The 16,350-nt window shown below is 41.5% G+C and overlaps 1 protein-coding gene across 1 annotated transcript in view; it reads left to right on the top strand.

The window, feature by feature from the left end:
• Positions 1–8,727, top strand: part of tnmd (tenomodulin) — a 63,785-nt gene extending 55,058 nt beyond the window's left edge. The window contains exons 5-7 of the mRNA XM_005722882.1: positions 555–717; positions 3,616–3,710; positions 7,682–8,727. Coding sequence (XP_005722939.1) covers positions 555–717; positions 3,616–3,710; positions 7,682–7,891 — 468 coding nt within the window. The 3' untranslated portion in view covers positions 7,892–8,727. The remainder of the gene's footprint in view (positions 1–554; positions 718–3,615; positions 3,711–7,681) is intronic.
• The last annotated feature ends 7,623 nt before the right edge of the window (positions 8,728–16,350 follow it).

Raw genomic sequence — 16,350 nt, forward strand, 5'->3', positions numbered from 1 at the left:
TTACTTTACAGCTCATGAACTACAGTATCAACAAATTAAGCCCAGTGATAGTGCTTGGTGCCAAGCGAAGCATTGTGGCGGAGGGGGAGGGAGTAAGGGAGCGTAGATGGGGGGGTTGGTGAGGTGGTGATGTGGGGGGGGGATGCAAGGCTTTATTGTGTCTGTCACATTAAACGATATTGCAGCCACACTCGGAGTAATGAAGACCACTTCTAAAGTCATTTAAAAGTCAAATCATCACTGTCTGTGAATTTCAATGATGTATAATAGAAAGAGCATGCCGGAGGCTTGAGAAGAGGGTGACAGAGAGCAAGAGGAGGGAGTCGGGGCAGTGGAAGTCAGGAGTCGGGAAGTTGCTGTCCTCTCAGCAGACACAAAGGTGATAGATAAAATGACAAGGCTGGAGCTGCTGCTGCATGGCTCAGGGGAACAGAGTGCAAATGCATGACTATACATCGTGTGGGGCGCAGACATTTTTGCAGGGTCCGACGTGCTCTAGCTTGTGTATACATAACATATGTGTAAGTGTGTGTACTGTACGTGTTGTTTTCTAGCAGGTGGATGAGACTGGGGCCATGGATGTGAAGGTGGACGACTCCCAAGTGTGGGTTCCTGCTGAGGAGCCCATCGTTAACCCGGACTTCCTCCTTGACTCCAAGATCTGGGAGATTTGCCAGCAGCTGCCCATCCACTGGATCCATCCTTCCCCCCTGAGCGGTGAGAGCAGGGGGCATCTCTGCCTCTAAATGCAGACTATTAACACTCTCGCTGGAGGACATCTCCACAGGCTATAAGCAGGTCCATGGAGACAGCATGAGTTCCTAACCATATGAGCAGGCAGCCCAGGCTTCTCTGTTCGTGTTAGAAAAGTAGAGAGGCTGATGGTTGTGGCAAAAGGAATATTCTGATACTCTGTTTCTACAAAATTATCAGTGCAAACACAGTTTATTAAATGTATGCACTTGAAGTCTTACAGTCACAGAAAGGCTACTTTATACGATATGGTATCATACTTTACATATAAAGGTTGGATTTGGCCACTGTGATGGCACTAACTGATTAATATTTTGAGGCCTCAAGTTTGGCATTTTGCAATATTTGGGCCTTTTGGGATGTAATGGTGGACTGCTAGGTCCAGCTGTCTTCATACACTATATAAGTGCACTGCATGGCTACAGAAGCCTGTTAATTAGTGCTAACATAAAAAATAATACTAGCATTTCATTCACTAAAAGCAAGACAGGCTTTGCACAGGCTTATCTGACAGTCTGTTGTTTTAATTAATACCACAACAGACCACAGTTTTAACAATGCTCCAAAAGAAATCAACACCACATACATCATCGTCAGAAACTTTTCACGTAATGTCATACACACCTTTCTTGAGATTTGTCCATCCTATTGGACATGACTCAACCATTGATGGTGAGGGGAAAAGCATGCCTTCTCAAATTGGTTGGTGAGCGGTTTCTGGAGGTTGCCTGCAGTGACTAGACCAAAAACATCCTTATCATTGCCTTGGTGTAGCAGGTTGCTGCGGTGATGTAGTTTTGCTGGAAGACGCTGATTTGTCTGCAAACACTTGTTAGCTGATAGTCTTGCAAGAGTGTTTGTCTTCAGAGTAAAAGCTGTGCCTCTGTGCTGCAGCAAGCACATTTTAAAAGTTTTACTGAATGCTGACGGTATCCAGTTCTGGTTTCTTTCACACTTCACAGTTTCCCAACTGCTTGGAGAGTAGTTGGCAAGTGTTTGCAGACAAGTCAGTTTCTTCCATGCAAACTACGGGTAACTGCAGCAATCTGCAAGTGCAGCTGTGGCTCAGCAGGTAGAGTGAGTTATCTACTAAGATCAGTGGTTTAATCCCTTGTCTGCATGTCAAAGGAAGATACTGAACTGAACTGTCCCTGATCCATTCACTGGAGTGTTTGTGTGAATGTTAGATAAAAAAGCACTTAGGCAGAGGAAAGAGTTGAATGGGTGAATGCGGCTCGTAGTAGAAAGCACTTTGATTGTTCAAATAAAGTAGAAAAGTGCTATGTAAGTACCAGTCTATTTACCAATGCAATCACAAGGTTTTTGCCAACAGCTCAGGGAATATACATTTTTTTTCCCTAGTGACCAGTGGTTGCCAGGGAAAGGTTCTGTTCAGTGACTTAAATTAGCAAAGGTGACAGCTAGCAGACAACTAGCAACTGTAGCAATCTATGTTAGCATCAGCTGGCCAGTGACTCTAATAATGTCATTTATATACAACTTCACCCTCTACAGTTCAACATATGGAGAAAATTAACTTCAAAGGCCTAAAATGTTTTTGTGCCTGGCTGTAAACATGTTTATTTCTGCTTCAGCATAAAGATGGACTCACTTTCAAAGCCAGCTCCGAGAGGCCATTACAGGAACTGCATGTTTTTCCAAGCTTCCGACAGGTTTATTTTAGGCCCTGGAGATTAGTCTACATTGCAGACTATTTAAATGTAAATGAATGCACTGTTAAGCTCACACGTAACATATATATAAAAATGATATATATTTATAAAAAATCTCTACCTATATAAAACAGTAACTTCAAAATAATGTGAAAGACAGCAATTTTCATGACAAGCATACCTTTTCAGCTTCCCTGCAGAGCTTTATAGCGAATTTCAGCTTGTTGTCTGACCCGCAAAGTTTCTCTTACATGCTCCTGTATTGTCTTAAAACTCAGTCTATCAGCCTTGAACAACATAACAGACGGGTACAGACAACAACCAGCAGCTGCTCATAGTAAAACATTCAGGAGCTATAGAGCCAAGCATTTACTTTCATTAGCTGGTAGAGGTCAAAAACAATGTTAAAGGAGTGTTAAAGAACACAACTCAATGTGAAAAGTAATATTAAACTGCAGACTTGATGTGTAAATAAGAAGTTATGTTAGTATAGAAAGTTTTCTATACTAACATACAAGGTAATGTCAATGTTATATCAATCACTGCTGGTTTAAAAAAGGAAAGATGAATAGTTTTATCTGAGAACAATTACACAAAAACGTACGTACTGAATAGTTTGCAATTATCTTACTAAAGCGGCAGTTTTCCATGTGCTTTGAAAAATAAGCATTCCAAGAGTCGGGCTTTCATGTTAAGATGAAGATATTTGCAGCATTTGCAGTATATGAGGTGTCTACAAGGTAACAATCAGATAAATGTAGTAAAAAAAATAATATTTCTCTGGGAAATGTAGTGGAAACAAAGCATGCAAAGTACAACACCTACATATATACCTCAATAAATGTAGCCGGTTACATTCAGCCTCTTGTTTTGGTCATCTGGAGAGGGGGTTTTGGTTTTTTTTTCTTTCTCATAAAGATGCCAAGGCTTTATGAACTGGCATCTGTGTGTTAGTATCACAAAAGCAATAACACCATTGTTTGACAGAAGCGTGAAAAAAGCCTGGAATTAATTTCTTTTGAATGCTAGTAAGTAACATCAAGCCACTGGGAAAACACAGTGTTCAAGCCAAAATTGAATCTAAGAGCTTTCTTATTTTAATTCAAACAACAGAAAACAGTTGGAAGTATATACAGTAACATCTCTCTCTCTCTCGCTTTTATTCTCTCCTGCTCGTTCTGTTACTCAGATGCTGAGGTTGTAAATGTGGATACACCCGATGCCGAGGTCACAGGTCAGCGTTTTGCCCGCGACGTCCTGGACCACCTTCCCGTAAACGACTATGTAAGTGGGGCCCTCTCTGCCACGTCACCCAGGGACCACACCACGAGATACAGTAAAGTCACTTCAATCAGCCGCAGCTCTTGCCTCAACTCTTTCTGCATATAAATCGCTCACTAATTGATGTTAAAACTGACTTTGTGCACCAGAGGGCATAGCAATTGCTCTATATATCTGTTTAAGTAAGGCCAGTTCAATGAAGACTCCCTTAATGTCTCTCCATTAATTGAGAGGAATATCCAGCCTTTCAAAGGCAGCAACTTGTGCCTTACAGCCCTAGTTAGAGACTTTTTCTCTACTTCCTTTTTTTCTGAGGCACTGGAAAGCACAGTACAAAGCAGCACTTTCAAGGTCACTCATCGCTGCACAGATAAGTTACATTTATTAATAATGCTTTAATTATCAAAGCGTATAAAATAAATGGAAAGGCCAAGTGGCATATTTTGGTGTACAGCATGTAAACCACTCAATACCGTATGATTAATTATCCCTGACTCTAGGGGAAAATCACATTGCATACTATATTACACAAGACTTATACACTCTTATACCAGCACAAAAAGCTGCAGTGTCACACTAAGAGACACCCTAAGAACAGGTGCAAGGATATATGATATATGCATATACTTGCAGTGAGCACTTACAGGTGAACAGCCACTAAAGCTAAATTCAAGGATAATGAGTCAGGCTCAGTCTCCTCCGCAGGGCTCGGAGAAACGGTGTGAGACATGCAGAGAAATGAGACATCCTATAATGTTGACGTTTATCAGGCCCATCCCAGAAACAGCCTCCTGCTCAACTCTTCAATTCCCCCCCCAGCTCCTCTGTCTTCTTCCTCATTGTGTGTGGCAGGAGATGCAGTGCTATGCAATTAAAACATACCAGGGGATGAAAAACTCAGCTCCACTTTTGAGCGTTCTGCCTCTATCAGCGGAGTAATGCATACCATTGCAATCCATTCCAGCAGCACGTCCAGGCGCTGTTTGTGGGTCCAGTGATAACAACGGCCTTTGTGGCCGGGCACAGGGCAGGCAGCAGTCTGTAATTGGGAGTCTGAACTCTCACTGCTGCCAGTGGTATGCCACATGTGTAAATCTATTTTTTTTCTTCATCTAAAAGTCATGCAAATGGGCACAGTATAAAAAACAAGGAAGCTCACCCGCAGAGTCTGCTACTCACAGTTTCTCTGCATTCACTTCATCTGCATTTCATAAGTCTGAATTTGAGCACCAAGCCTGTCCACAGTGCACAGAGACTGGCAGATGTATATTATGCTGAACTTTAACATGGCTGCCATGTCAGAGTGCAGTGTGTATCAGCGGTGGCCCTGGAAATTTCAAACTGAATAACGACCACCTGACAGGCCTGAAGGGATTGCACCGCCGTCCTTGACCCACATAACAAGGATGGGCTTTCTATAAGAATTGACCTCACTCATACTCATGTAAATATGTTTGTACGTGTTGCTGCTTGTGTCCTGGGATTTGTCTTGTGTCTTGGACCTATCCTTACAAACCTCTGGCTGCTACATCCAGGGTCAGGCTAAGTGGCTGTTCATGCATAACACAGGTGCAAAAAGCTGAAGGAATTCAAATTCCGTGAATGCAGAAGTTGTTTGTGCCTCCAGAGGAACCTTTACACTGAAGCTAAAGCTCCTTATCACTTTGGTAAAGCAGCAGAGTTTACTGAAATACATGACTATCTGCTTATTCAATTACATCCAATTTCATTGTCATTCCACGTCACTGTAGAGAACAGTGAGATGAAAATCGGAGATCAGGACACGCAGCAAAGAATTTCATATGTTCCACTGTCCTGTGTGTCTACATAAAAAGACCCTTTTCGAATACAAAGCAGAGTGTGAAACAGAAATGTTATCTCTGCTGTTTTGATCCCCGGATGAATGTGATGAGCTCTGCTTTGAGATTTAATAACACATCCAGGCATGTGCTTCAAGCTCATGAGGAGCGGGGATCAGCGTGTGTGAAATAATACCAACAAGTGTGGAGATTAGAGGAGTCATGCTTTGATTCGTTACATCTTATTGAATGACTGACGCAGTTTTCTACTCTGCAGACTCATTCACATCCAGCTCCTCATAATATGCACAGAGGTGTCTGTGTTTGTGTGCAAGTTTGCATGTGTATGTGAGAATGTGTGTGATGAAATCAGATCCAGCAAGAGGGTAATGGCTTTTACTCTTCATTAATGCTGCTTGTTTGTGAGTGACTGCCTCAGATTTCCCAAGGTGAACCATTCTTATCACCGCGGCTTCCCACTAGAGACGGCGACTCAAAGCCAGAGTGATTAATATGTACCCTCCGTTTTAAAAGGATAGCTCTGATTAATTGTCTTTAAGGTACAATGCTGCCTATTGGCTGTTTGTTTTGATAAACACCGGCGTCATTTGAATAAAATATTTTCTTCATTTGCCACGCCTGAGCTCCAGATTTCGTAACACCCCAGTTTGGGCTGTGAGGAGCTGATAAGATTATCGTTGGTCCATTGACAGGTTTCGTGTTGTTCATATAACCGATTGTTGCCTGGGAGCCGATGACCTGAAACCTGCCTAAAGCAATAAATCATTAAAAGCCTACCTGTGACTGTCATAGTAATAAATCAAACCTACCTGGATATAATGCATTGCACTCTATGTGTTTTGAATATGTCTAAAGAGCAAGTAATTTGACTCAGTTTACATCAGGTGCATAGTTTTCACAAGCCAGTCATGTGGTGGATTTATTGCAGTGAGCTGCTACGTACAAGAAAACAATGTGTGTAAAACCACCGTGACTGAATGCTTACTGACGAGTGCAGGAGATGCAAGAAATCCCCAAATTCCCTAACTTAATGCAGTAGGGGACCAGAGGGACTCAGCCATGTGGTCCGGCGGGTCCTGTCCTCTTAAACAATTCACACACATTTTCTTTTCCCAGCTGCGGATGTGTTTTGTTCCGCACTATTGCACGTAGCTGAGTCATTGTAAGTGCTCGCGTTTTTTCCTGAATGTGAAGTCAGCGGAGGCCGTTGACTCCTGGAACCGAGCAGTTTAACAAGATATCACCGGATTGTCTCCAAGGATTCATTTACTAAAAGAGACTGAAATGTGGTCAAATGCATACTGAGGGCGGTTGCTACTTCAGCTCACACTGTGAGTTAAGTGGCACTTCTCCGAACCCCATTTGGAGTTGCTCTTGATCAAAGGCATGGCACTCAGCCCCCACGAGTCCATGAGGGCATGAACCAACCAGCACAATGGAAAAATCCAAGGGCCATTAATTCTACCCAATTTACCTTTCGTTTGGGTTTCATTTGGCCCCTCTATAAATTCAGAGGCAGCCAGCAAGAGCAAATGAAAGAATCCTTGTTAGGCGATCATTACTCTGCTAATTGCTTTAGGAATGTGCCATGCACTTAAAGTCAAGGTCAGGGGGAGGGCGCCAAGATGTGAGGAGCTCTAATTTGAATGCTCTATTGGAGGAGGGGCAGTCATTTTAGTGCAGAGTGTGTGCTGGGGTCGAGGGAGTTAAGAGGTCAGGGATGAAAGAAATAGTGTAATTATGCTGGTAACTTCGACCGGAGATAGTGACAGTAGAGAGGTTGCGAACGCTGGATTCAAAGTAGGGGCAGTGTGCAGCCTCCAGTCGTGCTTTTTGTGCTGCAGAAAGGTCAAGGGTATTATATCATGTTTTATGCTCCCGAGCTTAAATCAAGCTCGTTCAATCTCAGCTCAAACCGTGATCTCTTTGGCACTGCCATCAATTGATGTCACAGTTTTGCATTTTTGCAGACATCAATTCACATCTTTTCACTTTTGTTTTTGCTTTTACATATATTGCGATGACCCACAATCAAAGCTGCCTCATCAATTCACGTCAGCCCTTCCTCTTCCTCCTCTCCTGCCCTTGCCTCAGGAGGACTGGCATTTGTCATGTGTGTGATTGTAACCCTGCCCGCTCTTGTGTCCTCTGCAGAGAGATGTTGGAATCGAGCTGGATAACCGTCTGGATGAGGGCGGCTACTGCTGCCAGTACTGTCGCCGTGGTTACCGCTTCTGCCGCCGCTACCACGAGCCCCTGGGTGGCTTCAACCCCTGGCCATACTACTACCAAGGAGGCCGGGTCATCTGTCAAATTGTCATGCCGTGCAACTGGTGGATCGCCCGCATGCTCGGGAGGATCTGAGGCGCTGAGCGTGCTGTCTGGTTTTGAATCTGTTTATGTTGTAGGTGCAAATTTTTCCTTTTGATAAATATTCAAGACCACTCGTGACACCAAAGCAGTCTATTGCAGGCAACTATTAGGTAGCACTTCTAGTCAGTGTGAGTCAGTGTAAACAGTCTAAATTATGTTTGAAGCATTTTGATTCCTTCTTAAAAAGCATTGGTTGTTTACAGGTGTCTAGTTTTCTCTCCTTGTTATTTGATCCTGTTCAATGAACGCATTTAGTTTGGAAACTGAGCCACCCTAAAAAAAAAAAAACCACACACACAATCTGTCCTTACCTTACCTATTATGTCATGCATTCATTTTTACTTGTATGTGTATACATATGAAAAGCTACAGCGAATACAATGCAACAGCAATTAACTATGTACTGTATGTAACCATCTGTGTGGTGCTATCACATTAAATGTGTAACAAGACATACACTTTATTAGGAAAATCATCTAGTGTAATTTAAAGCAACAGCATGTTCCATTATTGCATTATTATGTTTTCGCAGTTTTTGTTGACATCTGTTGTACTTTATGCTTATTATTGCCGTCCTGTCTGGTATTGTTGGTATGCTGGACTGCGTGACATTGAAAAGTGTTCTTAATATTCTTATTAAAGTGGCAAAATTGTTATTAAATCACCACGTACCTCCAAATAGTGTAACCAAATGGGAGCTTGTGAGCCATTAATGCTTAGAGGTAATTTTTCCAATTTACAAATTTGATCTTTTTGTGCAGTTTTCCCAACACACTTATTAATATAATAAGCATGGATTGAAGCTAAACTTGTGTTTTCCCTTTTTCTTTGGCAATAACGATTAAAAGAATGTTAACTGTTGTTTCGCCTTTCAGTTCTGGCTGGTGATCATCTTTGTAGAGCAACACAATGCTCTTAAAGCCAAACAGGCTTCTTGTGAGAAGCACTTTAGTTAATTTTTGGAAACTAGAACTAATCAAAATGTGAAACGGTGTCTCAATATGTGACAGTGATACATGTTATGTGTAGCCCTGCATAAACTGGGACACCTGATAAGCCTATTTCTGAGTGAGGTAACACAGCTGATTGAGAACGTGGCCTCCAAATGAAAGTACTGAACTGGGCGTAGTAACAGTCTCTGGGTAAATGTTGTATTGAGTTTCTGCTAATGCAAACCAAACATTTCCTCCTGCTGCAGCATCGCATTAAAGCTGAGAAACACGAGCCATCTGGTATCACGATTTAGCTTAGCACTTATCAATTTATTCTTGACAAATCGTCTTCAAAACAAGACAATGGCTATTTTCAGCATTTTCCCCTACAGCGAATCAGTTTGGAGCACTGCAGGGAGTGAGCTGCAGGAAACAGGCTGCATACCTCCAACTTCTCAGCAAGGTAACCAACTTTCACTTAGTTGTTGGCAAACCCGTGCCATTTGCATGATTAAGCTGCTCGCACAATGATGGAAAAGACCAATTATTGCCTGATGTCTTTAAACAGCAGTTTGTCTTGTTGCCGGCCAATTTCTGTGAACTGCAGTATTAAATTGCATTGGCTATTACCACCAACAACTACAGGTGTTATCTCAAATACTGTAATACTGAAAATGTAATGCAGTATATCGCACCTAGTAAACTGATTGTCTTTCCAATGTCAACAATAGATGTACGAGCTTCAAAAAGCCAAATGTATGGCAGAGCTTTTGTATAGGATTGCGTTAGATTGCACGGTTTTCGTGCTTAGTGAGTGTTTATGTCTGACTTTTTTTCATAGCCTTTATCTTTTTCCTGCTCACATACCTACAGATAAAAGTCCATTCTGTGCCCTGTACTCCTTTGGGCCCAAAGGACAAAGCACACAACAGTAAAACAAAAACATCAAGAGAAACACATCCATACACCAAATCACAAAAAATGAAGAAATACACAGTCAACAAGGAAAATGCTACCTAAAAAGTTGCTACATCAGAAGTGCTCTGCTCTGCTTGATTTTAATAAACAGCAACACTGCTGAAGAGATCAAATCAACAGCTATTGTGTTGCTATTATGCAAGCGACTTGTGCCACCATACCAAATATATCCCAAGATCTTCATAAAATATGTACTTAAGCGCTGATGCAGTGGCACGAACCAACTTCATAGATCCAAACACGGACATACGCACAAAACCAACTTCAGAAAATGTGATTATGTGAGGACAATATTCACAGTTTAAAAATATTTAAGCAAAAAAAGAAAAAAAGCGAATTATTCCAGCACGCCAATACACAAACACGAGTCTAACCGGCACTGAAAGTTCACGACTCGCTCTGCGTATTTTAGTCACTCTTTTCTCTGTTATTTGTATCATGTAAAACAAACATTGTTTAATTAAAGATTCACAGACCTCAGCAGTCGCTTCTGATGTGCTCACTGATGTGCTATCCTCCATTGTTTTCACCACTGTTGCAGTCTTCAAAATGCTTTAAATAGTGCGGCTGTTCAAACATTTTCTTATTTGCCGAGGCGATTTTAATCTCTAACGCCTCATCTCAGTGTGTCGAGCTGAAATAACTCTCATCTGCAACTAAGCAGGCGAGATAGGCATTTGTAATTGATGTTCTGTCATCACAATAACAAGGCGCATAAATGCCCAAGAGTATTCAAGCTATGTGAGGTACTCAGAAGTTAAACAGGGAGACAAAAATGGAACACTCGTGTTGTGGTAGTTTGCGTTGAAGCCCTCTGTATGTTTCTTTCTTTACTTGCTTTTTTCCAATTAAAATTTCATTGTACGAATAATCTCCGTTGTCCGATCATATGAAACAATGTGATTTCCTTGAAAGACACTTAATGCCCGGAGGGTGTTTGTCGGAAAGCTGATAGCAGTATGGGTTTTGAATCCAACTAATGCAATTCAAACAGGCAGGTCTCCTTCTCTACTCACCATTACTCCCATTCCTCATTAGCAGAATTTTTTAGCATCACATCTTGACAAGCCAAAACAGACATATATGCTTTTATTGTCCTGATTTTATAACCCGAGACTCTCTCGTGTATCGGATGTGTAATAATGCTTTGTTTACGCTAATATAAAAGTATCTCGCCTACAAAGTAAATATAGATCTTGACTCATGTTGGCTCACTCTGATGATAATGTCAAAGATATCAATAATAACTGACAGTGAAATGGATTTTGTTGAAAGAGAGGGCGAAACTTGCTATATGTAAATGTTTTATGAATATGCTCACAAATGGAGTTCAGACTGAAGCCATATTGTTATTTTTGAATCAATAATGTCAATGGCCCAGAGCAACATGTCAAGTGAAAAATACTGGCATGAGTTAACAAATACAATAATTGCAAACATACTTCAAATAAACTGACAAGTGTACTGCAAAGCCCTCGAGGCGGTTCTGAAAAGTTCATAAAATCAGTGTTTATATAATTCATTTCTCACTACTTCCTGCTTATCACATCAAATAGGCATCTGTTTATTAAAATGGATGCATTCAGCATTCGGCATGCTGCTGCTGCCGCCGCTGTTGTTGTCGTAGTTGTTGTTGTTGTTGTGGAGCTACCGCACTCACTGTGTTAGGAAACAGTATAAAGTGTTGTTTTTTCATAAGATGCTGTTAGTTGTCAGTTGTCTATCTGGCGAGGTCTCTGAGGACTCTGAGGACTCTTTTGTGTAGTCGTGAGAGTAAATTGCCATGGAAGCCCAGAGAGTCGCTGTGAATGGGATGGTTCACCCTGACTGGAGAGGCTGATACAGATATTACAGCGGGCTCCCAGAGAGCTCCTCGCGCCTGTTGGGACAAAAGTCCAATATTAACCATGAAAGTCAAATTTTAAAGTACAGATGTCTCACAATTAAAACTCATTGTAGAGGAGACCTTGAATGACACCGGATGGTGGTAATGCTGCCGATGGAGGATTGCAAGAGCAAAGGTTTTAAAAACAAATAAACGGGACAACAGTCTAGTTGATGCCTTCTTATCCACATTTTGTTGCCTAGTACACACATCTACTTGTGTTGTTTTATTTTTCCATTAGACAGTCTCATGATGTAAACATTCTATTAGTACAAATTATTTTTATTATTACACTATTTTCTGTTTGAAGTTAAAAACCTAAGAAATTACAAACAGGGCCGACAGACTGCAGTGAAATTTTTGCATTTTCACAGGAAAATGTCAAAATCCCAACAACTCCAAATCAGATGCTATTTGATTGTTGGCTTTTTTTAAACCCTGCATTGAGGTTAATTTGCATTCCTACTATCTATGAAGAGGTTTAGCACTGCCTGCATTAGATATGAGCCAAATCTGCGAGTGTCTGACAGTGAACTCCTTCCTTGCAGACCAGAATTAAAGAATATATCGTTTCAGCCTAAGCCCTGCACTATTTTTTCTCATGCATTTTATATAGGAAAGCCCGCCTCCAGCACTTGTTTATCCCCGTTTAGATGGGGAGAGGAAACAAGATCGACTGCTCTGCAGGATGAACAGAGATACCGAGCATTTACCAGGTTATCACAGTTCAAAGGATTTTTTCCTACCTGGCCCGAGGAATGGCCACTTCCATTGAAGCTCACATGTGAATTAATTCTTTTTGTTACTTATCAAAAAATGCAGGGAAACTTCCCTCCCAGCTGCTTATTTTCATTTCAAATAATCGCTCCTTCGTTTCGAGACGCAAGTTGCTATTCTGGGGTGGAGGAGAGTGAAAACCAATGTATGAAGAGTGTCTGTATTTAGATTAGTGACCTGAAGGAATACTTCTCTTCGATCCAGACTGAGGCTCGGGCTCTGATGAGGACACGTGTATTACCAGTGCCATCTTGTGTAGACAAAGGTGTACTGCTGTAATATCAAAGGTTAGGTGAGGTATTTTCAACACTTTTTTTTTTTACATCTTAAAACACGCTGTACCTCGCTGTCCTTAATACATCCACATCTGCTTCTGCGGAGTAAAGTAAAAATAAAAATGGGATCCATTTGAATCTAACTTTACCTGCATGTTGTTAATAAATTGCACAAAGCTTCAGCAGCCATAAGACAGCAGCCATCAACTCCTTTTCTTTGTAATGTTGCAGTCAGTCTGGTGACCTGATGGTTAAATAAGCTCTCCCTGTACTGTTCCTGCTACAGGCTGGAGGCACAATAATGTCAGCCGTCATCCCTCAACTGCTCCCACTGTGAGAGGCAGCATGGCACAGCAGTAAACACTCGCGCTGTGTCAGTGGCTGCAGGCGACACAGAAATAGTCCTCCTCTCCCAGGACCTGGCTCTCACTCCATCTTCAGGGTCTCTGACTCACTAACCAAAGGAATAGCACAGACATAACGGCTGCTAGTAGCCTTTCATTATTTTAGTAATCCATAAGAACCTCCGCTTACCCTATGGCAGGCAATCGATGAACCGCTCAACAGAAAAGCAAAGTGTCTGCTTGGATGTAATGGAGGGCTGTTTGTTGCCGAATGTGGAGCTTGTGCGATGATTTCATTCCCATTTCAAACCATTTTTTTCATCTGAAAAAGGTTCGGGAAGCTGTTCAGTGGCGTGAAGAAGGTTGTAATGGTGGCTGCGGCTGAACTTGGTCTTGTTTCTGTGTGTGTGTGTGTGTGCACGCGTGTGTGTGTAACCCTATGGCAAGATTGGATTGTGTGGTACACAGCTGTGTATGTGGGTGTAGACGGAGCAAGGCACGGTAGGCAAGCCCCGACGCCAGAAGACTTCCTCAACACCACCCGCCTTCCTGACCCTGCACACACACACACGCACACACACACACACACACGCACAGTCACTCCAAGCCAATGTAAACCCCAAACACACAAACACTCCATCCTCACATATATAAACACATCAACGTAACACATGCTTGAAAAGAATCAACCCACTTCAGTGTAACTCATTCTCACGCCAACCACAGCTTAGACGTGCACACACACACACACACACACACACACTTTTCACTATGCAAACTGTGGTGACAGACTCGTCTGTCTTCAGCTCTGGGCATGTCACATGCTAATGTATTCATCCACCCACAGCAACTGGAGAAGCAGAGCTCTTAAGTACAGTCCAATCAGTCTCTGGCCCGCTAATGGCTCCAATCCAGTTTTCTACAGTAGCTTTTTCTTTCTCTCAAAGTACCATGTGATCAAATGTCCCCCAAAGCTTAAACAGCCCAACAATACAACTCTGAATTTTCAAGGCAGGAACAGTTTCATTATCGCAACAGCGCAAATGAATGGACTTAGTAAGCGCTTGGAAGCTATTTGTTTCCAACTTTAATTCGGTTTTCTGTTTAATTTTTCCAAAAAAAATAATTTAAAAAAAGCTTGTATGACACTTTATCTGCGCCTCGCTCTATTTCCAAACCATTCTGCCAGCAAAAACAGCAACAAATAAAAAGAAAGAGAGAGAACAGTCAAAAGATAAGATTTTGCATTTAATTAGCATATTGACTTTTTCTTAAAAATCTATTCTATATTCAGCATAAAGGAGGCCATTGATAACCCAAGTCATAAGAAGCAACAAAAACATAAGCAGTGGACATACCTCAATGTTTCACAGACAGTAAAACAGTGCTCTGAGAAAAAGGAAGGGTAGATACAGGAATATATACAAAGCAAACAAGGCAGCAAATCCCCACCGAAAGACTGACAGATTTTAATGCAAATGTAACCCAGTGTACTTATTGGCTGCATGTACTTAAAAAAAAAAAGCATGTACTTTAAAAACAAGTATACATTCAGAGTGTCTTTGCAGACCCAGAGCCCTTTTGGCTGATGTGAGGTTGTAAAGTAGCGTTTAACACCTGTCCTTAGGTGCAAGTGCAGATGGAGGTCAGTATGTCTGAATGTCCTCACTCTGCAGCTACAGTCCGGCTGGAAAATACAACCAATTTAGCCGGGATACCACTCAGGATCAATATGGCTTCATCCCCGGCAGGACCAAGGGGCCAATCGGATGGCTGGCCTGAGAGGTTCTTAACCAAGTGGGACAGCAAATAAAGAAGGCACAGACTCGACTGACCCGAGCCGAGAGCAGTCGAGGAGGCGGTGAGGAGAGAAAACCAGACAAGAGGTAACAAGGTGACAGGAGTGGAGAGGAGAAAGAGGAAGGAGGGGAAAGGAGCAAAGCTTGAAACAAAAAAAAAAAAAAACAGCACTGGTTCCTCTTTGTACCAAACAAATGACGAAACAGAGATAGGATTTCAAAGGCATGTGAATTGTTACATTTGATACTTTATACAGCACATACACAGCGAATATATATTTGAATGCATAGTTTCGCCTGCTTGACTGTTAAAAAAGATAAAGAGGTATGTCCGCTGATAAGAAGGAATGAAAAGAACATTCAGTACATGTTTAAATCAGAGGATATAAGAGAATATAACAGTGGAGTAATCATGCTGCACTGAACACTCGAGTCCAAAACTCAAGGAAATACCAAAGCTGATTATATGGAAAGCTATACACGTGAAAAATGTTGGTCTTACAAAAAACTACCAAATAAGCCTCCTGGTATTAACGTTCATATTCTTTGTATTTCCCCTCAGGTTTTTACATGTAAATAGAAAACAAATGTGCCTGGTTTTTACACAGAATTTAGGAATTCACAAAATAAATAAATTCACTGTGGCCTTAAAATTGAATCTCAATTGTATATTATATGTATATATATATATATATATTTATTCATTTTTATCAATAGATTCATATATATTCCATTTGATAACAACAGGATTTAAACCTCGGAGCCTCTGAGGCAGAGACTGATAAAATCTGTTTTATCTCGTGTATTCTTTCTCTCCATTTGTGCCTCCCTATCTTGCTGTGCCTTCGGTCTGCAGCTCTATACAAACAGTTTTGATGTTACACTGTCCTTGGTAGACGGAAAATGCCCATTTCCATAGTAACACAGTGTTTTAAGGCCAAGGGTATTAGAGAGTGAATGCATACCTATTTTGTTTATATGAAAATAAATGCGTAATAACTTCTTGGAAGTCTGAAAGTCTGTGAAGGTATTTAGTCTGTTTTTCATCTCTTACGCAGCTGTTTCCAACAAACGGTCTTGAACTGTTCTGAACTTCCGGTAAGGCACTCTTCAATTGAACTCCGAGATGTGTGGGTTTTCTTTTTTCCAGCAGACACAACATCCGTGCGAAAAGTAACTCGTACCCGATGTAAAGATCAGGTACACTCACACATTGTCAGATGTCTCATGTCATTGCACCATTTGGCATTCAGTCCCCGGTTTTTGGTTTCTTGCATTTTTCTTTAAACACGTGAGTCCAGTGAGATGAAAAGTAAAAAAAACAGCTAACTGGCACATTTGGTAGACAGGGATTCCTGGTTTATCCAATGGCTACTCTCCTAGAGGAAAAAAAGCATTTTGTGTTTGTGCATGTGTGCATATGTGTGTGTGTGTGTGTGTGTGTGTGTGTGTGTGTGTGT

This window comes from Pundamilia nyererei, unplaced genomic scaffold (genome assembly GCF_000239375.1).
Source record: "Pundamilia nyererei isolate P.nyererei 1_Seehausen unplaced genomic scaffold, PunNye1.0 scaffold00008, whole genome shotgun sequence".
Lineage (NCBI taxonomy): Eukaryota > Metazoa > Chordata > Actinopteri > Cichliformes > Cichlidae > Pundamilia > Pundamilia nyererei.